General features: G+C 53.8%; 7 protein-coding genes across 7 annotated transcripts; 1 reads left to right on the forward strand and 6 right to left on the reverse strand.

Moving 5' to 3' along the window:
- Positions 1–293: 293 nt before the first annotated feature.
- Positions 294–2,188, reverse strand: N0V89_004583 (uncharacterized protein; the record flags this gene model as incomplete). Its single annotated transcript, XM_056213367.1, has 6 exons — positions 294–1,177; positions 1,223–1,290; positions 1,351–1,692; positions 1,740–1,787; positions 1,837–1,951; positions 2,005–2,188. 6 exons carry the CDS (start codon positions 2,186–2,188, stop codon positions 294–296), a joined length of 1,641 nt encoding a protein of 546 aa, XP_056073675.1.
- Positions 2,189–5,955: 3,767 nt separating this feature from the next.
- N0V89_004584 (uncharacterized protein) lies at positions 5,956–6,846 on the reverse strand (the record flags this gene model as incomplete). Its single annotated transcript, XM_056213368.1, has 1 exon — positions 5,956–6,846. One exon carries the CDS (start codon positions 6,844–6,846, stop codon positions 5,956–5,958), a length of 891 nt encoding a protein of 296 aa, XP_056073676.1.
- Positions 6,847–7,593: 747 nt separating this feature from the next.
- N0V89_004585 (uncharacterized protein) lies at positions 7,594–8,266 on the forward strand (the record flags this gene model as incomplete). Its single annotated transcript, XM_056213369.1, has 2 exons — positions 7,594–8,100; positions 8,156–8,266. The coding sequence occupies 2 exons, from the start codon at positions 7,594–7,596 to the stop codon at positions 8,264–8,266; spliced, it is 618 nt and encodes a 205-aa protein (XP_056073677.1).
- A 536-nt stretch (positions 8,267–8,802) lies between these two features.
- On the reverse strand, positions 8,803–9,342 carry N0V89_004586 (uncharacterized protein; the record flags this gene model as incomplete). The annotated part of the gene is made up of 2 exons (XM_056213370.1): positions 8,803–8,994; positions 9,154–9,342. The coding sequence occupies 2 exons, from the start codon at positions 9,340–9,342 to the stop codon at positions 8,803–8,805; spliced, it is 381 nt and encodes a 126-aa protein (XP_056073678.1).
- A 639-nt stretch (positions 9,343–9,981) lies between these two features.
- Positions 9,982–16,993, reverse strand: ACC1 (acetyl-coenzyme-A carboxylase; the record flags this gene model as incomplete). The annotated part of the gene is made up of 4 exons (XM_056213371.1): positions 9,982–11,525; positions 11,579–16,437; positions 16,489–16,583; positions 16,646–16,993. 4 exons carry the CDS (start codon positions 16,991–16,993, stop codon positions 9,982–9,984), a joined length of 6,846 nt encoding a protein of 2,281 aa, XP_056073679.1.
- Positions 16,994–19,149: 2,156 nt separating this feature from the next.
- NDE1_1 (NADH:ubiquinone oxidoreductase) lies at positions 19,150–20,936 on the reverse strand (the record flags this gene model as incomplete). Its single annotated transcript, XM_056213372.1, has 2 exons — positions 19,150–20,685; positions 20,706–20,936. 2 exons carry the CDS (start codon positions 20,934–20,936, stop codon positions 19,150–19,152), a joined length of 1,767 nt encoding a protein of 588 aa, XP_056073680.1.
- Positions 20,937–21,675: 739 nt separating this feature from the next.
- On the reverse strand, positions 21,676–23,055 carry N0V89_004589 (uncharacterized protein; the record flags this gene model as incomplete). Its single annotated transcript, XM_056213373.1, has 2 exons — positions 21,676–22,980; positions 23,029–23,055. The coding sequence occupies 2 exons, from the start codon at positions 23,053–23,055 to the stop codon at positions 21,676–21,678; spliced, it is 1,332 nt and encodes a 443-aa protein (XP_056073681.1).
- Positions 23,056–23,593: the final 538 nt, after the last annotated feature.

Genomic DNA, 23,593 nt, shown 5'->3' on the forward strand with positions numbered 1-23,593 from the left:
ACATCTAGAAGTCGTTGTACACAAGAAAGAGGGTGCGATAATGTTTCAGGAGATAACTCGAACAGAAGCGCGCATCACGTCTCTATCTCACAAGTCCGATCGTCGTTGCACTCATAACAACGTCAGTGATTGAGCAGCAAACCAACCTTGTATCATTGCCAGGATCTCATTTAACCAATTACTTATACAGATAGTTCCCGAATGCAATCGTATTGGATAAACCAAGTCATAATGTAACATTCAAGTTCTTTACATGACAATATACATAAACCCTATGTAACCCACTAGCCCACTCACTCCTTATAAATCGTGCTATTCCCCGTCCACGACCCATTCATTTGAGTAGTGAAGCTAGCAGTATTACTAAAGTTATCGATCCTGCCAAGCAGAATCTCCAACATGCGGTACGCAACACCAGGTGTATACCCGGGAAGCTCGTGTCCCGCAAGATGCGCCGTGTAGAACGTCAAGCCGCGCTCGGTGGTCCACACACCCTGCGCACCCGCGCCTGCAAGCGAGCCGCCGTTGTACTCCGGGTGGTACGGAGCGTAGAGCGTGGTAGTTGGGTACTTCTGCAGGCCTTGGAGGCCGTTCCATGTCATATTTTGAATGGCGAGGAGGGTTCCGTTGGTGGAGAGCAGGAAGTCGAGATCGCCGGAGCCGATGAGGGTGTTGTTTGTGAACTCGATGACGCGCTGGAGAGTGCCGTCGATGGCTGGGCCGGGGGACGTGTCGTCGCCGCGGTCAGTGCCGTTGCCGAACACGTCCACGTCGGTGCATTGCTGCCAGTTGGAGTCAAGGGGCGCGTGGAGGGCTTCTTTGACATCGGTGCGGTTGAAGTAGACTATGGCACCTGGAGGCTGGTAATCGCCGGGGTTAATTATGCCGAGCTGACCGAAGGGATGAGGGCAGGTTTCGGTGATGTGATAGATGTTGAAGCAGGGGTTGACTTCGAGTATGGCACCATAGAAGTTGTCGAACTGGTCGCAACTGTAGTTGTTCCGACGGGACGGCTCCGGGAGAACTGGGAATGGTCCCTGAGGAGGAGGGAATTGGAAATAAGTGTCCAAGTAGGACGAGTAGTTGCAGGAGTCTTGACGTTCCCGCAACTCGTTGAGGATAGTTTCATTGAGGTCGATCAAGTTCTGCCAGTACTCGACGTAGGGCAAGGCAACAACTTGAAGATGTCAGCTCAGAAACTTTGCTTGCGCAAGATTCTTACCTTGTTGCTGGTTTGTGTCGTCGCCGATGATGGGGTCATTGATGGAAATACCCTTTAGGTTGAAGTACCTGTAGTTTGTGTGATTAGCGTATGCCTTTAAGAAGCCAAAATCTCAGCGTGAAACTCACTCGGTGTCATTGGCGCCAATAAAGCCGTCGGCAATGTAAGGCACGTAGAACCCGGCATAAGATTCTCCAGTGACGTAGACATCCCACTTCTGCATCTCGAAGGTCGAAATGAAGTTCTTCCAGAAACCGCGGAATTCAGCTGCCAATTCGATTTCATTGGTAATGTTCGGCGTTCCCTGCGAATATCCCACTCCGACCGGCTGTTCGACCCAAATCATATTGGTCAGATTCGTCCATGAGTATGAATTCTGCACAGGAGCGAGGGTCCCGGCTTCCCATGTGAATGGGCCATTCTCAGTCAGAAGACCACTCAATGAGCTGCAGCCTGGGCCACCATTGAGCCTGGGTAGGTTAGCAGATACTCGGCTCTTATCGACAGATACCCTTACCAGATGACAACTTCTTTGGGCGTTTCTGCCGCCGTCGTTGGGAAAAACCTTGGCACATGTAAGCTTCTTGCGCGTATCTAACATTTGGCGGACGTACCAAAAGAAGAGCTTGCGGGACTCATCTGGATCCTCCGAGATGGGTAGCAAACCAGCATAGGACTCTCCGATGTCGAACGGTACCTCAGGGATGCCTGAGCCGTTGACAGAGAATTCTGGACAAAGTTAGATACTTTGTCGATACACGAGGAAGTTTAGCTTCGCGTACGCTTCGTCTTGTCGGTCAAGAAGGACGACGCTCTCTTCTGCAACTCGGGGTGTTGGAAGGGCTGGTTTGCCACGCGCTTCTCAACGGTCGGCCTGTGCTTGTGGAACACATTGCGCTTGTGAGGCGAATTTGCGGCCAAAACGCTGGAAGCACACAGCAGCGAGCTGAAAAGTGAGAGCTTCATGATGCGTGGAGGAAGGACGAGAGCAAGTCACAGCTGGTCAATTCGAGCAATCGCCGTCCCAACGAGTCAAATATAAAATAGCTCAAGCATGACGGCATCGCATCCTGGTGTAGAGCTGCTTACCAGGAAGAGTAGGTGATATGGCTGAATTGTGCCGGAGGCCAGTGTCCGGGGATAAAACTGGAGCCGCTAGGTAAGCTTCCGACCGGGGGATGCAGATGACTGGCTGCTCAACGTTCCGTTTATCGCGTGTGCGGGCCCCGTTCGTGTTGATGGGGTCTAAAGCATGGCTGTGTACCCTTTACCAGCGTATGCCCAAGGTCTCTCAGGGCTTGCGAATTGATGAGCGCCACGTCGTGTGTCACGGAGACCTGGTGTTGCTCCATGTCAATGAAAGGGAAGCACTTCACCGAGAGAGTCGGTGACAATCGGAGATTCGACATGTCGATACGAAGATCCCTCTTTTAGCAACAGGCATCAAGCAGGCACACGCCTCGGCTGCAGAGCTTATCGATGCTTGACTTTCGCCTCGTGTGGAGTCCCCGGACCAAACAGGAAGGTGGACACCAGTCGATGGCATCACCGAATATGCGCATGTCAGCGTGTATGTTATGCAGAATGTTCAAATGTTGTCTACCTCGTATTTTGTGCGTTGCATGTTCGGCTGTGCGTCGTGGATAAGCACGTCACCAGCCCCAACTTGATTTTCTGATTGCAACTCGGTTTATGCTGACGGTGAAAAGACAATGAACACTTTGTAGTCTGAGCACAGGTGTGTAAATTTCTAAGGATCGCTAGAGGCTTTCTCTGTACCAGGTAACAGTACATGTAGGTTCGCAGTCCTCTCAGACGCTCACGCGACATGCTTTCTAGCCCAAATTGCGGATTTCAATCGGCGAGTTTTCATCGGCGTATTGCCATCGGCGTATTTCCATCGCAAGCAGTCAAACAAGAGTATAGAGAACAAAGCACAGGAAAGCTTGTATCATAAGCGAGGCCGGCAACGAGAGCTTCACGCCGGGGTCGACTTGAGTGAATGCATCTGATCCATATGTCAGACGGAAGTCACGACTGGAGAGGTTTCCCGAGCGAGTCTGGGACATTCATCAACACAACCTATCATCAGGAGCTATCTATCCAACTATCTTGTATTCTTGCATGCGCCACATTCGCATCGTCCATTCAGCGCGAGGAAAGCGACGAATACGAACACCGGCCCAGCCCTTTTGCGCCAGCTTACGCGGACAGCACAGCCGCAACGCCTCAGGCATCCAATCCTACAGCAGGTGTAGCCATATAACAAAGCGAGAGCTGACCGCGCACGCCTACTCGGTAGTCCTACACCTTGACGATCGCAATACACGACACATTTCGTGATATCCACTGCGACTGCGATGGCCGAATCTTTTAAGCGCACCGAGAGCGCGGGTATCCCGCAGGACGAAGCCGCCCCAGCCTACGACGACGTCATCCACCTCCACGGGCCTACAAATGCCTTCGCGCACTCTTCATCTTCGGGCGTAAGCATTCTCATCTCTCATGCCGAGTCTAAGCGTCGTTTCTTCTGTAGTGAAGACTCCGCGCAACGAGCTGCCTCTGGTTCAAGTCGCTACGGATGCGGCACCAGATGCTGCATGCACGTTGGAGCTTCAACGAGACGCAACATGGATGCGATAACACTTTGAAAGATCTCATGCAGCTTACAAAAGCGTTTCCTAATGATTTCCGTAGTACGCCGCCGTCCCCCAGAGCGACGTCGAGCAAGACGCCCACAACCACAATCACAGCCATAACCTGGCATCGATGCCAACCGCGCAGCAGCAGAGCCCGGAAACCCTTGCGCAGACCATCGCTGGCGTGTTCCGCCCCAAGCCGCACGTCCACTGCGAAGAATGCGACAAGCAAGCCGAGAGACGCGAGCGCAGGGAGTCGGAGCGCGCCTGCTGTGCCATGGTCGCAGGGGTGTTCATGGTACTCTTCATTTGCGCGATGATATTGGGCATCGTGATTGCAAAAGCAGCGGCGAGAAGGGCCGAGAAGCACCGTGGTTTCTGAGCGAGCGTGCGTGCGTGGGAATGATGTGCTAGGTCGTGGGTTTGGGATGGATGGATGACATGGCGTTGCGGTGTAGAGGGACGATGCGTGCCATGTTATAGATCTCCCCTTTGATCATGCAATTCAGATTAACTGAGACCCTCTCAGCATGTGTGTAACATTCCAGTGTGGGGCTATCTATCCCTTGGGCGCAGCGCATACACGCCATTATTACCCTCGTTACCTCATGCCAGGCGGCCCTGGTTCAATCATCGGTGTTATTTCCCATATTAAACTTTTCCCAAAGGAACTCCCTGACCTCTTCGTTGCACCCCATCTCTGATTTTTCGGGAAATGAGATCACCCTAAGTCCCTCTAGAGTCGTCGCTCTACTCAACGCGACATATGCCATTCCTTCTTCGAAGTTCCTGCTCAAATCGACCTCTACTTTCTCGAGAGTCATGCCTTGGCTTTTATGGATAGTCATGGCCCACGCAGCCATGAGTGGAATTTGCGTTCGACTCAAAAGACTATATCGTGGGTTGAGAGCCGGCTCGTCGCCAAGCTCTGTCGGGTAACAACTGGCCGTTATCGGAAGTACTTTTGGCTGTCCTCTATGCCAGAACCTTACGATTGGCCATTGTTTGCAGGGTGCAGCCTTCATGAAGTCGAAGATCCGACGCGCGCGATATCGTTTATGATCTCCCTCAAGCATGATCTCAATATCTAGAGGGTGTAAGTTTAGATGATAAAGTGGACGCAAAGTATGCCCTACTAGTTATAATCTGGTCGTCTGGTCTCTGTTCCTCTTCGACGTCCCAGAAGTCCTGAAACCCAACGATTGTGCCTTGGGATCCATTGACCAGTCCTTCGGATATGCTGATGTTGGCCATCAAAACTACGAGCATTCCTGCCTTTAGCTCGAGCTGTGGTTCATAACGATGCTCAGCCTGTGGGAATGTTAGCACGTTTACAACCGCGCAAATAGAGGCTGCCGTACCAATTTTATCAAAGTGCCGTCCACTGCTCTATTGTTGTAGAACTGAAGCATGCCATGATGGTGCTGCTGTTCGAAGTGATCGGTGGAGGGGTATAGCCGCGGTTCCGTCCGTAGCTTCTTAAACTCTGCATTGTTTATTCTCTTCACGTCTTGCTTACGCGGATAGAGTTTGACGGCATTGTGTATGCTTGGTTTGCTCTGGCATAGGAGTTTTCTATCGCTCGCAAGTAACGGCAATCCCAGGCGCAGCTTTTGCAAGATGTCGATAAACGCCCGATCACGTTGTCGAAAAACTGTTTCCAGATTGACATATTCAAAGTTCGCTTCCTATGTCGTGTTAGCATCCGCACGGGTCTAGAAACTCTGTTGCTACACGAAGAGCATTCGAGTCAACTCTTGCACGCGTATGGCGTCTTAGGAGCAGATCTCGTAAATAGTGTCTTCATATTGTATATTGAGGCTCACCTGCCATGCTTTACTCTGGAAAGCCCATTTGTCTTCATCGTTGTAGATTGCATCGCACTCGACGCACTCATAAGCCGACTTTTTCGCCTTTTCAATGAGAGGCTTTCCACAGATGATGCAGTACATGAACGGATTGACTGGAGGAAGCTGGCAGAAGTCTCCAGTAATAACTACTTGAACACCGCCGAAAGCTTTACCATTGTGTCGCACTTCTTTCATGATGGCGCTCAGCCTCTCCAAGTGGAAATTTTCGACCATACTGATCTCGTCAATCACAAGAACGTCTGTCTTTTTGTAGACGCTTCTTGGTCGTGTTCTTCCAAGCCTCGTTCTGGAGGTCCTTCAGCGGCTTCTTCATGCTATCTGGTGTCCAGCCAGCATACGACCACGTAGTCGAACCATTTATGTCCAAAGCAGCACGCCCAGTAGGGGCGACAACGTTCACTTTGTAGCCCATGGAAGAGAGACGTTGCCTGAACGCTTTCAAGACCCTCGATTTTCCGACACCTGCTGACCCAGTATAGAAGACATTCTTCCTTTCCTTGACGATGAGATCGACCAGCTTAGCTTGTTCGGGGGACAAAGGAGGTTCCCGCGGGGGTGCGAGGCTGGGCATGGAGGGGGACGGGGCGGAGTCCCTGTGGGATTGTGGGTTGGACGACTCCGGCGATGCTTCAAGCATACCGAGTCGACGCATCAGAGCCGCGGCGACCTCTCTTGCGGTGGTGAGAATGTCGTGATCCAGCGGTATGACATCGGCCTCGGGATCCGGTACTGTGCTCGATGGCGGAGGCTGCGGTGGGCGGGGATACGGGGACTGGTCTGCTCGTTGGACATTGGAGGGTCCCCGAGGGGCTTGCGGAGCGGCATGGGTCTGTGGGCGTACTGGGAACTGGTCTGATCGTTGAACAATGGAGGGCCCCCGAGGGGCTTGCGGAGCGGCATGAGTCTGTGGGCGTACATTTGCCAAACCAGATCTCTTCTCTCCTTGATAGTATTGCCATGCTGACCCAGCATCTTTGAAAGAGCGTTGCATCACGCTATGCCTCTCTATCCATTTCCGCGCGACATCCCAGACGGTATAGTGCACACCAGGATTCGGGCCGCCCCAGACCGCGTAGTATTTCTTCTTCCCCCCCCTGAAAAGGGCGTTGCGCATGTGTGAGGCTCTTCGGTTGGGCAGATGGCGCCCTCCTGTCGCTGTCGCTTTTGGGGTTCAGCTGCCGGGCCCTCGTCGGGGAAGGGTCTTTTGAAGGAATTGTGAGAGCTCATGAAGCCTTCTCAACGGCGCAGGGTCTGCGATCGCGATTCAATTCGTTCGGAGGTTGCGTTGGGGGAAATGATCATGCGTCACTTTGCAGCAACCGCGAAGCTACGAGCATAGGGGAGACGCGACGACGCGCTAGTCAAACCGCGGCCCGCGCCTTAGCTGCGGGGGTCGGTCGGACCTCCGACCGCTGCATGCTTTCATCTTCCATCCCAATAGGGTCGACAAGTACTGAACACCTGACAAATATGAAAGACTGTACGCATGTACAATTCTACACCTCACTAGAATATGCTTCGAGCTCTGGTTCCACGAAAGCTTGTACCCCGGCCCCCGGAACAGCAATGTAGTCTGGGAAGCCCATTCGCCGCCGTATACATTACACTACCAGATTTCGCCCTCATGAGCCCAATCCGACCCACGTCGCCTAATTGCATTGGAGGGGTAACCACTATAAATGCTCGAAGCATTTATCAGGCGAGATTGTATGCACAAAAGTCCATGTGGATTTGCAAGCAACGAGCCTCACCCTTCCGCTTCGTTCCTTAAGTACTTCGATACTTATATGATAGGCTTCCCCCAACTACTCAGCATTCTACCCTCTCTGAATCAGCTCCTCCATTGCCCCCATAGCCCACAATGCTCTCCACACTAGCCACCGTCCTCCTCTTGGCCCCCGCCGTCCTCTCCCATGGCATCATCATGAACCCTCCCTCCCGCGCAACCGGGCCCGGACAAACCACCGCCTGCGGCCAAGCCATCGTCTCAGCCATAAAGTCCGACAACACGTCCTACGTCGAGCAACTCACCAAGCTCGCCAGCACCGACAGCAAATTCAGCGCCGCAGCCTGCAACCTCTACCTGTGCAAGGGGCTCCAGTACGCCGACAACAGTGCCAACGTGCAGACGTGGAAGGCGGGAGATGTCGTCCCAGTCAAGATCTGGCTGCGCATTCCGCACGAGGGGATTGCGAACGTGAGTATCGTGAGCACGAAGCAGAATAAGGTGGTGGGAGACTTTTTGAAAGTGTGGACTAAGGGGTATGCGCCGGGGAAGAGCGAGGCGGATGTTCCGATTGAGCAGAGGGAGTTCAGTGTTACGGTGCCGAGTGGGCTGGAAACTACCTGCGCGATGGCTGGTGACTGTGTAAGTGGAAGGTCCGATTTGCGAAAGACTAGCTGTCTTGCTAAAACGAACGCAGGTGCTTCAGTGGTGGTGGCTCGGTACTGCTGCAAAGCAGACTTATGAGTCTTGTGTCGACTTCAAGATTGCAGCGTCTGGGGCCTCCCAGGGGCTCGAATTTAAGGCTTGAAGGCCCCAGCACGAGGTAGACATGTTTGTGACGATCGTTGGCTAGCATCGAAGAGTTCCGGATGAGAGTCGCACTTGTAATCGCAGTCGAAACCGTTGTCTACCATCTCAACTTTTCCGTATTCCCATCCTCTGAAGCTTCCAAAGATGTGAAATTACGGCCATAATGGATTTACCTCGGTCAAATACTATGTTTGCAATCTACTTGAAGCGAATCATACATATGCCGGCCGGGTGATATGCAGGAACCGCTTTATTGCAATATACGAGATCGACTGCTGTGCAAGGCATTTCAAATCATCGCAACCCGGAACGGAATTATCAGCGAAGCTACGAAAGCTTATCCTAATGTCCTTCCAGGTTTACTGTCCAGGGTCCCGCGACGCAACCGCATATGGACGCGAAGTGATTGATGAAAGGAAAGGACTTCCAGTAATACACGTACACGCACACCGGACAGCAAGTTCAACATAAACATCGGGCCTCGTTATACAATGTTCCATTCCCAGAGCCCATCACAAATCAACCTCCCCTTTCCTAAACAGTATCATTATACATACTCGCCACCGTAGTATCCCCCCTCGCCTCATCATGATAATGCGCCCCCGCCGCACTACCACTCGTATCCAGCTCCTCCAACCTCCTCAAATCCATCGGCTTGTCCAGCAGCGGAAGCACATACGGGTCGAAAGTCTTCCAGTAGGGATTCTCGAGGTGGTACTTTTGGCTCTGGGGTCACGATCACGTGTTAGCTGACCACCTTCTACTTCTGCACGTTTCTACTGGCGATGGTAGTGCTTCGATATTTCATGTTTCATTCTTGCTGAAGCAGACGGAGAAGACGGATATGGAGGGGAGTTGACGCCAATAAGGGGATGGGATACATACCGACTCCTTCAGGTACCGCTCCACAATGGTGAATTTTCTCTTATCCGAAACATCCTGCATGACGAACCACGAGAGCGTCTCGCGGTCTTTGCTGTATACCTGGCTCGCCTCTATCAGCTTCGCCTTGAGCTTCTCAATGCTCTCTTGGTCCTCTTTGGCGTAGAGGTGCACCACAATTGTGTAGACCATGTTGGCTGATTTTGCTTGCGTTCAGAGGTCCGGATGAAGGCGGGTGGGGGATTCGCAGTAGCAGTCAAGTGGTTGTGCCACAGGAGGTACAGGGCCGAGCGTATATGTAGTTTCGAGAAGTGCAACCGATGAGGGGTGTTCTCATTTTGCTCGTTGTGCTAGTAATGTGACGTAACTATCACGGCCCTACGGCGGCCCCGCAGCGGATCGCGCAAAAAAACGAACACGACCCCATCTCCTAGCCGTAATCAGGTCAAGTAAAAGTGAAAAAGGGTATCGGACGGACGGTATCGTTGCGGATGCGCCAGGATACCCTGTTCTCCCTAAAGGATGTGAGAAGTGGCTTGGGCATTGCATCCTTTTCACGCGTACTTGACAAAGCTGAAATGTTGAAGTAATCTTTGTGGATAGATAGATCTAGATATCTAACTCACTTTTCTTGACTTGACATGCCAATGAAAGACATCGCGGCGTTACAAAAGCAAACAAAGTCGCTACGCAACAACTCCGCCCAAAGCATTCACTACAAACACGAATCAATGGAATATCCTGTACACCCGCCTCATGATAATCCGAAGATCAGAAAAGAAAATAACCACCTATTCTTACATTCCAAACCCGAGCAAGCGCAAACTATGCTTATGCTTTTGACAACATCTTGAGTACTTCCTCCTTCTCGCTGGTCGGCAGAGTGCTCAAAAGTGCCATAACACCCTTAAGGCCACCCTCACGATCTTTCCGCATGAGCTGCGCAACCTCAAGCGCAATGCCGTCCCTCTTCAGGAGCTCGACGCGGTCGTGTACAGTCTTCCTGTTCTCCTCGTACCATACCGCGACGCTCATGTCATCGTTGTCGAATTTGGGGATCGCACACCAAGCCTTCAGCATTTCAAGGCCCTTAGCACGGGTATAGTTATCAAGCTTAGCAGATGAGTGATCGGCGGAAGAAGGTGCTGCCGCCGTAGCAAGCTTCCTGAGGATGTACTCCTCGTTGAGACGGCGACGGAGGCGCCAGTAGAAGAAACGGCGCGCATTTTGCCATCGCAGGGCAGAGCGGATGACACCCTTGGCCTCCATGCGGCCGGCGCGGTCGTGCAGGTCGGCAAATTGAAGTGCAATCTGGCTGTATACGGGCAGGAGTAGCTGTTCGCGCTCCGTCATTTCGGCCTTGATGCTCTGGAGCTGGTCCTGAGGTGTCGCAGGGTCGTTCAGCTTGCGCTTGAGAGCACCATAAGTCGGGTCGTTGCGGGCCATCGTCTCGAGCTGGCGTTCCTTGCGGTACTTGATGCCGACGATACCTTCCGGCTCCAGAACACCACCGCGGGAATCCTCATCAGCATACATTTCCATGTATTGAGGATTGATGGTCGGGTCAACAACGACCCAAGATCCACCGCGAAGCTCGCCGAAGGGTGGAATGTAGACGAACACGGGCTGCTCGTACTTGACGAGGGCGTCGACAATGTACGAACCATACTTGAGCACCTCGTTGTACATGTCGCGCTGGCCACCAGAGAAACCACGCCAGTTGGCAAGGATCATTAAGGGTAGTTGTTCACCATTGTTGAAGTCCTTGATGGCCTGAGCGGTCTTGAAAGCGGAGTTGGGGTACCAAACACCACCAGCTTCTGACGTGACTTGCTCGATGGAGTCGGGGTTGGCGGGATCAGCCGGTGTAACGTTCTCAACCGAGCGGGTTTCAACGCCAATAACACCAATGGGGATACCACCAAGGCGAGCGCGACCGACAACGACAGTCTTGGCCCACCCACCGAGAGCCTCCTCGAAGGACCCGCGGTCGAACAGACCAGCCTGGAAGCCATCCTCATCCTCTTTACCTGCGATCAGATGCCTGACATCGTAGGCAGATTTGCCAGGAGGATAGTAGGTGACGTCACGATCCCACTCGTCTGCGGTCGGGGAAACGGGAACTGGGTTGCCCTTCTTGTCGGGTACGTATGCCATCCACTTGACGATCTTGGACACACCCTCAAAGTCGTCCTCGGCGGTCATGTGAGAAACACCGTTCCTGTACATGATTTGAGTGCCACCGAGCTGGAGGTTGGAAGTGTACACTTCACGTCCAAGGAGCTTGTTGATAGCTTGAGCACCAGTGAGAATGATAGGCTGACCCTCAATCTGGATAGCACGCTGGCCGAGGCGGACAAGATAGGCACCAATACCTACATAGTGTTAGCAATCACGATTGTTGTGAATTGGGTATAGCGATACATACCAACTGAACGGCAAGTGACCAAAGTGATGGTGAAGATGTCCTCATAAGCCCTTGAGGTTTCACCAGCAATCAGACCCGATCCACGGAGAGACTCGACACCGAGACCATCTTCACGACCAATGACCGTGGTGATCTTGTATCGCTCTTCACCTTCGATGACGACCTTCTCGCAGATCACATCCTCGCGCTGACCGTCAATGAAGGCCTTGTACTTCTCTGGCGTCAGGTAGAGATACTCGAACCCAGATTCAGGCTTGCTGGCATCCTTCCACGCAACGGAGAAATGAGGGATGAGCTCTTCAGCGAGACCAATGCGTGCACCAGAGTTGGCGGATAGGTAAAGTCTGGGGATGCCGAGCTTGCGAGCGAGCTCAGAACACTTGTGGAAGAATTTGTCTTCCTGAGGGCCGAATGATCCAATCTTGAAGGTAATGTCATTGGCAATAATGATGTAACGGCGGCCACGTGAATACTCTGGTGTCTTGGCCGTGACGATCCATCCAACCATACCAATGGTGTTGGTGCCTGAATCACGGTTCACCTCAATCAAGTTATCGTTGTCATCGAGCACCAACTCGTAGTACTCAATGCACTCTCCCTTTGACGGCTGCTTGTCGCTCAGGTGAGGGTGTTTGGCAACAGCGTTGTTCCAGCTGTTCTCTGTAGCCTGGCGGAAGAGCTCAGGGAAGTCGTAAACGTATTGAGTACCCATGAGATGAGCCTTGTAACGCTTTGGCTGCAGAGCGCCCTTGGTGGGGTAGGGAGTGTTGACGGGCTGGAGATGAAGAGCACCCATCTTGGTCGTTCCACCAACGCTGTGGAAGACCCATCGGCCAGCCTTCTCAGACTTGCGCTCAGCATACATTTCCACGTTGATGACATAGCCCGAAGTGTTGGTGATGACGACGCGCAGAGGATAGGGAGCACCAGTTGTAGGGTCGGTTACGATGATGCGGATCTCAGCACCAGTAACACGCAGACGCCAAAGACGACGACCGAAGCGGTCCAAGAAACCACCAATGGCTTCCTCAATCTCGCTTAGCGCGAGCGGGAAAACGTGAGAGAAGTTGATGAAGATGTGGTTCATGTCAGCTTGAGAGGTTCCGACGATTTCAAGAGCATCGAGAATATCGGTCATCAACCTGTCTGTCTCGGAGATCATGTACTCGGCGGTAGGAATGTCCTCCCGAAGGCGGCCGGAACGAACGACAGCCCTCAAAAAGTAGCGCTTGTCGCTCTCAGCACCCTTGCCCACGGCCTCGTAAATGTGAATATTTCGGTTCTCCGTGAAGACCGGTTTGATGTTGAACTTGGACAGACGACCAAGCTCGAGCTGGAAGGCAAGAGCGGGTTCCACGTGACGAATGCTGTCGTCTTCGGCGTAGTGAGGGCCACGGAAAGTGTAGTAACCAGGGTAGGTTCCATCCTTGTGACCGCACACGAATGTAAGACGGCGGATACGGCGGGCCAAGAGCTCTTCCTTGTACTCCTTTACGATGGGCAAGATGCGCTCCATGATCTCCTTGTCATCGAAGCTCTCCACGTCGCGAACGGCAACGTTCAGTACCCCGGTAAGTTCATCAGGAGTCTGATTGACGTTCGCTCCAGAAGTAGGAGTACGCTTCAAGGTCATGGTGTCCCTGAGGTTGACAGCGCTCTTTTTCGCACTAAGCGATGGGAAGATCTCAAGGGCCTTGCCGATGGACTCATCGACGTCGTCTAAGTATTCCACGGGAACAACCACACCCTTGCGACTAGGCTCGCCCTCTACCCTCGAGTTCAGATAAGATAGATCACTGATAGAGTGAATGCGAGGAGGTCGCTCAAATGCAGGCGTGCTTGGTGTGCCAGGCTGTGAAGCCTCGACAGGTAGGCCATACTCTTGCTCGCCAACTTTGCGAAGGATAAAGTCCCAAGATAGGAGGTATGGCTGCTCGCTGTCCGTATGGTAGTGTATGTCCTTGAGCTGGTAGGCGCGGTAGGCGCGACGAGTGTATACTTCCAGAGCAGCGAGAGCTACCCATGGATCTTGGTGGACGAAGAACTGAGGCAGCACATCGAAGACAGTGTACCTGGAGTCAACGACTTCCTTGATGACCTCGAAATTGGGCTCGCGGTGATCCCAACCACTCTCGCCGTATCGAGACTCAACAACGGCGGAACGGAGAATGTGCTCCATCTGCGAAGTACGCTCTTCGAGGGAAGGCATGGCGCACTGAATGAGCACCTCACGAGCCTTCAAAGAAACCTTGGCAGTTTGTCGGGATTCGAGCTCAGTAAGCTTCTTGAGAGCATCCTTGAAGTATTTGGCAACATTACCAGCACCAGGCTTGTTGGGCCGGTAAAGGTCTAGAATTGCAATAAGAAGGTTGTTCTTAGCGTTGACTCTGGTGTGAGAGAGAACTGTGTGAACGACAGGAACAATGTTGCCCCGGTTCTCGTCACGCAACTTGAGGATGACCTCCTCATCCCGGCCAGCACGGTTGGAGAACAGGTTCTCAACGGTCCAGTACTGCTCCAGAATGCGGATCATAACGTGGTATTCATGCGCCTTGAGCCCGTCGGCGTAGCGGTCGATGATCTCGGTCAGGGGTGACAGACCGGCCTTCAAAAGCTCTGCATCGTTCCCGGGAACATTCTCGTCAAGGAAGCGTTGGAAAGCCTTCGCGAGTTGCTTGGCAGGGAATTCTAGGTTTCGCTTGTGGGCGCGCTCGACAACTTCGGACAAGGTTGTGTCAAGCTTCTGGGGCATGCGAGAGTGGAGAGCAGAAGCCTGTGCGATCCACTCACCGTATGGCAGCTCAGAGTCACGGAGGACCTCGACAAGCTCTTTCAGTGTGCTCTGCATGATGACCTGGTTGTCGAAACCTTGTAGAATGTGCATAACAACGCCAAACAGGTAGGCGAACCTCTGCGGCGGCTTGTTACCCATGACCTGCGGCGGACCGAGATCGGGAAGCAGGCCCACAAATGGCTGAGCCGACTTCACCTTAGAGGGGTCATCCAGTGCGAGTATACCAAGAATGTCACCGGCTTCAAGGGTAGCTCCGGGCTGCTTGATTAGGCTGACAATACCGTCCTCCTGTGCAATGAGCGGCATGTACATCTTCATGACTTCGACTTCGGCGAAAGGTTGTCCCTTCTTAATGTGGTCGCCGTTCTCAACAGTGAATTTGACGAGTTTACCAGGAGACGGCGTGCGGAGCTGAGTAGGGTCGTTCTCTTGTTCCAGAAGCGCGGTCTTTCCATCGACGGAGACACGAGTAGCGCCGACCTCCTCCTTCCAGTACACGCTGTGGGACTTGCCGCTGAGAAGCACAAGAAGACCACCATCAGCAAGTGCTCTTACACCAACGGAGCACTTTGAACCGTTGATGAAGAGAGTAAAGCTGTCGATGCTGGATCGGGTGGCAGTGAATTTGTACCGGAAACCCTCGTAGATAAAGTCGATGGGGAACACGGTCTTGAGAACATCCTTGGAAGGAACCTGACCCTTCTCAAGGCTGGTCTTGTACTCAGTAATGCAGTCTTCGCTCGCAACGTGCGCCTTGGTGACGGCACCGCATACAACAGCGATCATGGGATCAGGGCGCTCGGCAGTGAGCTTCTTGGAGATCAGTTCGTCCAACCAGCCAGTGGTAATGGTGTTGTCTTCGAAAGCAGGGGTCTCAAGAAGCTTGATAAGGTACTCGACGGTGGTCTTGAAGTCACCACGAATGCTCAATTCCTTGAGCGCAACGACCATGTGTTTCCGTGATGCTTGTCGGTTCTCGCCATAAGCGAAAATGTGACCGAATTGGGAATCGGAGAAGCTGTGGATACCACCAGCGGAACTGACGGAGAAGTAACCCCAAACGTTCGAGCTACTCCTGAAGTTGAGGTCGTGCATTGTACCGCCAGAAGGCTTGAAACCCTCGTCAGGATCTTCGGATGTGATACGGCAGGCAGTGCAGTGGCCCTTGGGAGTGGGTCGTCGCTGCTTCTGGACGCTGCCCTCCTTGTCGAAGTCGAAGTCTAGGGGAGTGCTGGTGTGAGGGTCCGCGCCATAAAGCAATCTGATGTCGCGAATGCGGTGCAGAGGGAGACCCATGGCAATCTGAAGCTGGGCAGCTGGGAGATTAACGCCAGTGACCATCTCAGTGGTAGGGTGCTCGACTTGAAGACGGGGGTTCAGCTCTAGGAAGTAGAACTTGTCGTCGGCGTGCGAGTAGAGGTACTCGACTGTACCAGCGGAGACGTAGCCGACGAGCTTGCCGAGAGCTACAGCCGCCTTCTCCATCTCGTGGAAAGTCTTTGGTGTGGCAACCGTTACAGGCGCTTCCTCAATGATCTTCTGGTGTCGTCGCTGGACGGAGCAGTCACGACCAAACAGCGAGATATTGTTACCATACTGGTCAGCGAGCAGCTGCACTTCCAAATGACGTGCAGTGCCTGCGAGCTTCATGATGAAAATAGGCGAGCCAGGAATTTCCGACGCCGCCGCCTTGTACAGCGGGATGAAGTCTTCCTCACTTTCGACCTTTCGAATGCCCTTTCCGCCACCACCTTCCGAGGCCTTCACCATGACAGGGAAGCCAATCTTCTTGGCTGCCTCCAGACCCTCTTCAGGTGTCTTGGTGCAGCCCTTGTCGTAGACGCTTTCCTCGACGGTGACAATGCCCTTGTCATCGACCACGACCTGATCTACGCCCTCTCCCGACCATGGGATGCAAGGCACCTTGGCGTGCTGTGCGACGATTGTGGACGAGATCTTGTCTCCCAGCGACCGCATGGCGGACCCTGGTGGACCAATGAAAACGATCTTCTTCGGGGAGGCGGCGAGCGATTCGGGGAGCTTTGGGTTCTCGGATGCGTGACCCCTAGGTACACAGTCAGATTTTATTCATGGTTGAGACTGATAGGATACGCACCATCCTGCCCACACGGCGTGAACATTCATACGCTCGGCAATATCGACAATCAGCTCGACGTTGGCGTAGTTGTTGTTGTTGGTACCTCCCGGCACCTGCATCTGTCAGCCATGGTTCTTTTCCCAAGTGATCAAATTTGCAGTATCTGCCCACTCACCTCAACGTACTGGTCAGCCATGCGGATGTACTCTGCGTTCGCCTGCAGATCCTCGGGCGTGGCCATGACGGTGAACTGGATGGCCCGCTCATCGCCAAAGGTCTCGTATGCCCACTTCCGCACGGAGCGGATCTCCTTGACTGCAGCAATACCGTTGTTGGCAATGAGGACGTTTGTGATGACGGTGTGACCATCCTGAGCGGCCACAAAGTCCTTGACCTTGCCGGGCGCCGCTGCACCGAGATGGTTCCCGCCGATGAAATGCGGTGCGAGGTTGTATTTTGCGGCCGAAGAGCTCGGGCTACCATTGGCAGAGCCATTGGTGCCGTTTTGCTGAGCTCCGGCCATGATGTTGAGAGGAGGGGAATGTGCCCGTGCAGGGACTGCGGTGGAGGGCGGAGGTCGGAGGTGGGTCGGGATAAATTTATAGGAAGAGTGTCGGCGATTTTGCGTAAATCCCGGGACCTCTTGACGACGGGTTGGAGACAATTGCAGCCAATTGCACGCCTGCTACAGTATGGTAGAAGCTACCGGTGGGAGGTGCCGGAGCTTCGTGTATTAGTAGAGCAGTAGCACGATAGTGCGAACAGCGGTCAGCGGGCAAAGCTGTAGACGCTGGGCCTATACGTGTGCAATGGGCAGAGCTGCGGAGGAGCTGCCTCGCCGCAATGCAATGCAAACAAAGGAAGGAGCAATGAGCGTATGCAGGGTATCGCGGGTATTAAGAGGCGGCAAGGACAGGAGCAAGCAGAGAAAGGGAGCGAGGGCGGGCGGATGTTCTCTAGTTATTAAAATTCTACTCTACGGGACACCCCCAAGCTCGACCCGAAGCTGTTGAGCAGAGGCCACGCCCGCGCGCATCGTCGTCGACGCCCTACCCAAGCAGGCTAAGCATGCAGCCCGCAACTCGCCCCAAGAGCTCCCGCGACCAAACGCTGCCCCTGGCCTCGCCGAGCGCCCCGTGCAGCAGAGAGCGACCGACGTCCTACAGCGGCGCCGGAGCCCGAGGGCCGCATCGGGGCCCTATTGCAACAGACTCTGCGCCGTCGTCGAAGCAGAGAGAATGCCATCGTGCCCTGCGCGAATTTCTGGGGTGCAGGGTCGGGCGCCCGCCTGCCCACGACTCGTCTGCGCTCCTGTGCCTTGTTGAGGACCATATGCAGTAGTCGGAGGCATTGTCGGTCAACGTCTGACTTGCCCTCTCTCGTTGAGCGCACCAGCGTCCACCACGATAAAGACCCGCTACATCCATCCTCGCACCTGCTGTAGCTTGCCAGCTTGCCCCGTCTGCCGCCGCCTGCCCATCACTCCCCTGGCGCCAGTGTCTCTGCCTCCGAGCCTGCCCATCCAACACTCCACCAACACAGCTACTGCGCCCGCCTAACATCTCACACTGCCGGCGCCCCTCTACAGCTCCGATCATTCGTGCTCAAGTCGACGTCTAACCAGCCCTTCGCTCGTGTCTTGATGCTACAAGCGAGTCGGCTCTCCACTGACAACCCTTCGGAGTCCGTCCGGTACGACCCCAACTACCAACTACCGCTCTATCGAAGGGCCATCGTGTGCCCGTCATGCTGCATCGCTATTCTCGAGCGGAGGCCTGTCAGAAAACACGGTTTCAGCCATGAGTCTCTCGGCGATCCTCAGTAAGCCGAAGCCTGCTTGTCGCGCTGCTTCGCCGACCCACCTACAAAGTACACGACAGGTACTGTAGAATCTGGCTACAAACATACACATGTAGAACACAGACGGTAAGATAAGATATACGTCGGCCTTATCTGGATCTAGGAAGCTCCGTGATGATTAAGCTGCATCGTTCCGACCAGCTGAGCACTCCGGTTCCCACCTGCAGGGTCTGTCACGGACCGATCCGCAGAAATCGTACGACTCCCGCATGGTGTTTCCCACTGACAGCGTCAACACCTAGGCCCGTGCTCGCTACCATACAATTTTCCCCATCCGTGCTGCACCTGTCAGAATCTGTACCTGGCATCCGGCAGACTTGTGTTCCCGAAGAAGCTGATTGTGTGAAAACCTGGCTATGTCGGCGTGTGCATTGTGCGGACTAACACGTGCGAGATGCCCTGCAGGGATCTAGGCATGTCATTTGCACACTGCTTTGGCTCTGCTGTACCATGTCACTTAGTAATATAGCAGATAGTGGGAACCACTCTTGATTTGACAATATCATTGAGACGCGATTGCCGTTTCTGCCTGCCTACTACCGGGTATCCTCTCCGCCGAAACAAATGAAATGGTAAAGTATGTGAATGAGATGCCTAAGAATGCCAATCTCAAGAAGCGTCCATGCCGCGACCCGACAAATAGCCGTCTCATCCCATATGTGCAATGTGTTCCAAATTGGGCATTGAACCCCAGTCGCCTTCGATGCAGATGCCATCCCAACTCCAAGCCAATGCAGAAGATCGTAACGAATCATGTACCGATAAGAAGATGCGTCGTCTGCAGGAACCTGCCCAATTTGCTCAAGTGTATGCTCACTCCTAGAAGGACTCCTCTACCTGGCTCATCTTGCGCGGCCTCGCAGGAGGACCCATTCCATGCATACCCAGCTCTGCGCTGGTCCTTCTTCCTGCGCTCTGTCTCCGTGGAATGCCGCTCGGGGTGGGAATGCCTGTCCTGTCGACCGACATGCGGCGCCCTATAGGTGTGGCTGAACTGCTCCCATCACTCAGGCCGTCTGGGTCGTCCCGCATGGCGCCCGATAAAGACATCGAATGGGAATGGCTGTGCCCACTAGACTGTCCGCTCATTGAGCTCCGTGGGCGTGGGATCCGCCCCTCTACCCCACTGATGGACGAAGAGGCGTAGTGGCCCAATGGCGTCCGCGTGCTGCTCCTGCTCGCTGGTCGCTGGGACGCTACAGAGGCCCGACTGCTCGGGCGGCTGCTGCTGGGCTCGCGCGACACTCCGAAGGACAGACGGCTCACGCCAGTTTCACCAGTGTTGTTCATAGCGGAGCTCGTGGAAGCTTGTGACGTTCGTTTGCTGCTTCTTCTTACTGTCACGGTGCTCGGTATGTGGTGTCCGAGAGCACTTGCGGTACGCGGACTGGCACGTGGTGGGGTATGCGTCGGAGCCGGTAGTCTCGATCTCACGTTGTGTACACGCTCCTCAAGCTTCTGCATGTTGCCAATTAGATTTCGAATCTGGTACAAGGAACCAGACCTCGGCAGACCACCCGCTGGCTTTCCTCCCACACTTGGCCTGGCGCTCTTTTGCGCCGGGGCGGTGGTCCGGATAGAAGGCGTAGCACGACCGCTGGGTGTGGCTGCAGCCCTCATCGACGTTGGAATACTGGGGGCTCGAGAGTGCCGTGCTGGTCGTGAGGAGTATATGCCAGGTCGGGGCGTGGCGGAGGGGTCTAACGCAATAGACTTTTTCCGTGCAGGCATAGGCGTCGAAGGTACAGGCTTTGTAGCAAGTGATGCTTCGGATAGAGGTGGAGAAGGAGGCGTAGTATCGGGAAGCAAAGATTCGGGTTTTGAGCGAGGTGGCGTGGAAGCGGTCGTGGGCGAAGAAAGCGTGGTGGCGGAGGTCGATGTCTCTGAGACGGGTGAGCGGGGACGTAACGAATCGCCAGCAAGCAGGTTCGAGGTCTTGCGTTGATGGTGGCTCTCTATGGTCTCCTCTGCGATGCGCAGCTTCTCTTGTACGATCTCAGCCTCGATGCGAAGGTCGGACAATTCGTCCCGAAGTCGTTGGGTCTCGATTCTCAAGCCCTCACGCTCCTGTTCCCCAATCTTGATCTCCTCGTCCAACATGACGGTTCGTTCTAGGGTGACGTTGTATTTGGACTCCAGGTCCTCAAGCGACGATGTTTGATTACGACCTTGGCGCTCTAGGTCGTCGTTCTGGACTTCGGTATCGCGGAGCTGCATCTGGAGCGATCGCTGCGACTCGCGGAGCGCCGTGATCTCCTTCTGGAGTGTATTCTGCGCATTGCTGGCTTCGGTCTTGCTTTGCTTGTATTTGGTCTGCACACGAACGTCAGTATCTAGAGCAAAGTCGCTCGCGGCCTAGGCGGATGATAGCGTACCTTCCACTCTTCAACTTCGAAGCCGAGCCCCTCAACTTTCTCTTTCAGCTTGCGCTCCCGCTTTTCGCTCTCCTCGATGTCCTTCTCCATCTCCACCTCTAGCTCCTTGCTAGAGGCCTGAAACTCCTGCAGCTCGACCTCCAAAGTTTCATACTGCGTCTTGTAGTATGCCAGCTCTTCCTCGGTGCTGCTCCACTCGCCTCGCGCGGGCGAGGAGGCGCCGTCGGCCATGGTGCAGGCGCGACGTCAGTGTTGTTGGCTGCGGCTCAGGAGCAGGCGCTGGTGTCGTTATGCGGGGTGCGCCCGGGCGCGCTGAAGGAATAGAGTTGGTGGGCAGAGTAGTGAATGCGCTGCGCAGTAGAGGGAGCGCAAGTGAGAGGCGGTCGTTCCTCCCTTGTGCGGCCGCGGTCGATGTTTCACGTCGCGGGCATGCGCTGTTGATAACAGTCATGCGGCGACTCACAATTCAGCCGAATGTCTTTGCGCCGCAAACAGCGTCGCAGTATATATTTGTCCTGTCCCTGTGCTGGTTAGTGGTTAGTATCCGGGGCGGTAGAGTAGGTGGTGTCGTGGTGATGTTGGTCGAGGGGCGTTTGTTGACGCACCAGCCATCTCAGTTTCCCGCGTGGCTAACCGTTGCGACTGGAAACCACATGCAGGCCGCTAGCTCAATGTGACAGCGTTACCGCTTGCAGTGTCTATGCAGCCCAACACACCTGTCTTTCCTGCTCAACTGCTAACCTTGAAAGACAAATCGCACCAGTTGAAAATAAACGTCTGATACAAATTTTATTACATTGTGTCTCGAGGTTCTCACCTCGATCAGATCAACCTGAAACGCCCCAATCTCATAACCAGGTCAGGCTCGCCATCGTCCAATTTGCCAAAAATACACCCAGTACATGGAAATGCAACGCTACAACCCTGGTATATATGTACACTTTCAATGTTCAAAAACCTTACCCATCGCTCACTTTTCGCCACTAAGCTTCTCCTGCACCTGTTTCGAAGCATTGCCCGCCACCTCTCGCCCTTTCTCGAGCAGCTCCTCTGCCTGTTGCGACCCAATCACCACCACTTCTTGCACCTTGCCCGCAGCAGACTCAGCAACTACCACGCCCTTGGCATACGCATCGCCAGCCTGTTGTTTGCCTTGCTCATATGCATCCTGTGCCTGTTCAGACGCCAACTTCGCCATTTCTTCCGGGCTAGGATACTGCTTGAGTGACTTCAGAATGAGGTAGTACAGATTGATGATGACAGTGTGAATCTGATCTTTCATGAGCATCGTGATCCCATGCGAGAAAAACCCCTTCAACACTTCTGCACCCAGGCCTTGATAGAGCGCCCACAAGCCTTCGGTCTTAGCGATGCGGAGAATAGTGCTGAAGACGGTTCGTTGGCGTGCTTGTACCGCTGGTGACTGGCTAACGTCTGACTTCTCCGTTTCAGACGTAGGGCCTGTGGCCTGGGACGGCTTCTGCGAGGATACCTGAGCGCGGGTCTTTGCTAGCGAGAATGGGTATGTAATCGTAGACGCGAGCGCTTTGCTGACTGCCGCTATGAGGAAAGTGAGTCGAGCTCCGGGGTCCGATCGCTTGTCTCTCGATACAAGTAGCCGTAGTAGCATCTTGTGCAGCAGGAACGTAATCGAGGGGTTCAGCGTCAACACCAGGCTCGCAGAGTAACCCGACCAGAAACCCTGCCATCCCTTCTCATCTCGAATCTGTAAAGCTATGTCCTTGGCGCTCAAATTGGGTGAGATTGACGATATAGGATCCCGTGCGTGTACCAGAGCGGCGGTCTGCTTCCGCGTGACGATGTTCTGTATCGGCGTTGTCCATAACTTGGCGAATGCCCCAGCAACAACTCCTACACCAATCTCATCTACAGCTGACAGCTTGCGTGATCCTTGTGATGCTCTCCTCTTTTCACCAACGTAAGAATATGCAAGGAAGAAAAGAAAACTGTCCGCCATTCCCTTGACGATCTCCTGCGAAACACCGTTGTAGAACGCCCCAATTCCTCCTTCATTTTCGTAGATCTTTCGTGCTGCATCGAGGATGCCGTCGTAGTCCGCCTTGCTTCCATCGGTCTGGAATTGCTTCTGTGCTTGCAGTCGCGTTATCACAAGTTCCAGAGGATAGGTTATGAGCTTGGAAATGGCCGTGCCAGCTGCACCGGAAGTCGCGTGCCCAAGTGCAGGCAGTGCAGGTCCCGCCACCTCTTTACGCGATCTGTCTTCGTTCGACTGGTGGTACAGCGTGAACGCATCCTACATAAATCAACATTCGCATCACTTCGAAGCGCACGTGAAGCTTACGAGCTGCGCATTGTAGACGTAGGTCATGGCGATAAGTGGACGCCTTGCAAGCGATCAAAGCGTTTCTGCGAAGGACAGAATAGGCTTTGAAATGGTATTCAAGAATTAGATATCTGTAAGAGGAGCGAAGAAACGTGCGGGGATGTTGTAGGCGGCTCCGCTCTTTGTGTCACCTGTGAAGACGTCATCTGGAACGCGGATACCCGAGGCTCGTGGGAGACCCTGAATCATGGACCTCGCTCGTCGACTTCGCATCATGAACACTTCCCTCACACTATAGAATCAGTGCCACAAGAGGAACGAATTGGTTGACTTGAAAATAATATGATTGTGGACTTGTCCTGCGTCATGGCACGTATCATCGTTGAAACGCAGTCCGATACCAAGTCATCAATAATTTTTAGATCTGCCAATGCCCTGGTCATTGGTTTCCCTCGCTCCTCCAAGAGACCTTACATACCCTGAGAAAGTCTTGTTGTATAAGAACAAGGTTGTGTCAGACCCAAGAGGACCAAGTCGGAACGCCAAAGTCAGGTATACTAAGCATATTTCTCCTGCTATATAG

The sequence above is a fragment of the Didymosphaeria variabile genome, assembly GCF_027946475.1.
Source record: "Didymosphaeria variabile strain IMI 356815 chromosome Unknown scaffold_3, whole genome shotgun sequence".
In the NCBI taxonomy this organism is placed as follows: domain Eukaryota; kingdom Fungi; phylum Ascomycota; class Dothideomycetes; order Pleosporales; family Didymosphaeriaceae; genus Didymosphaeria; species Didymosphaeria variabile.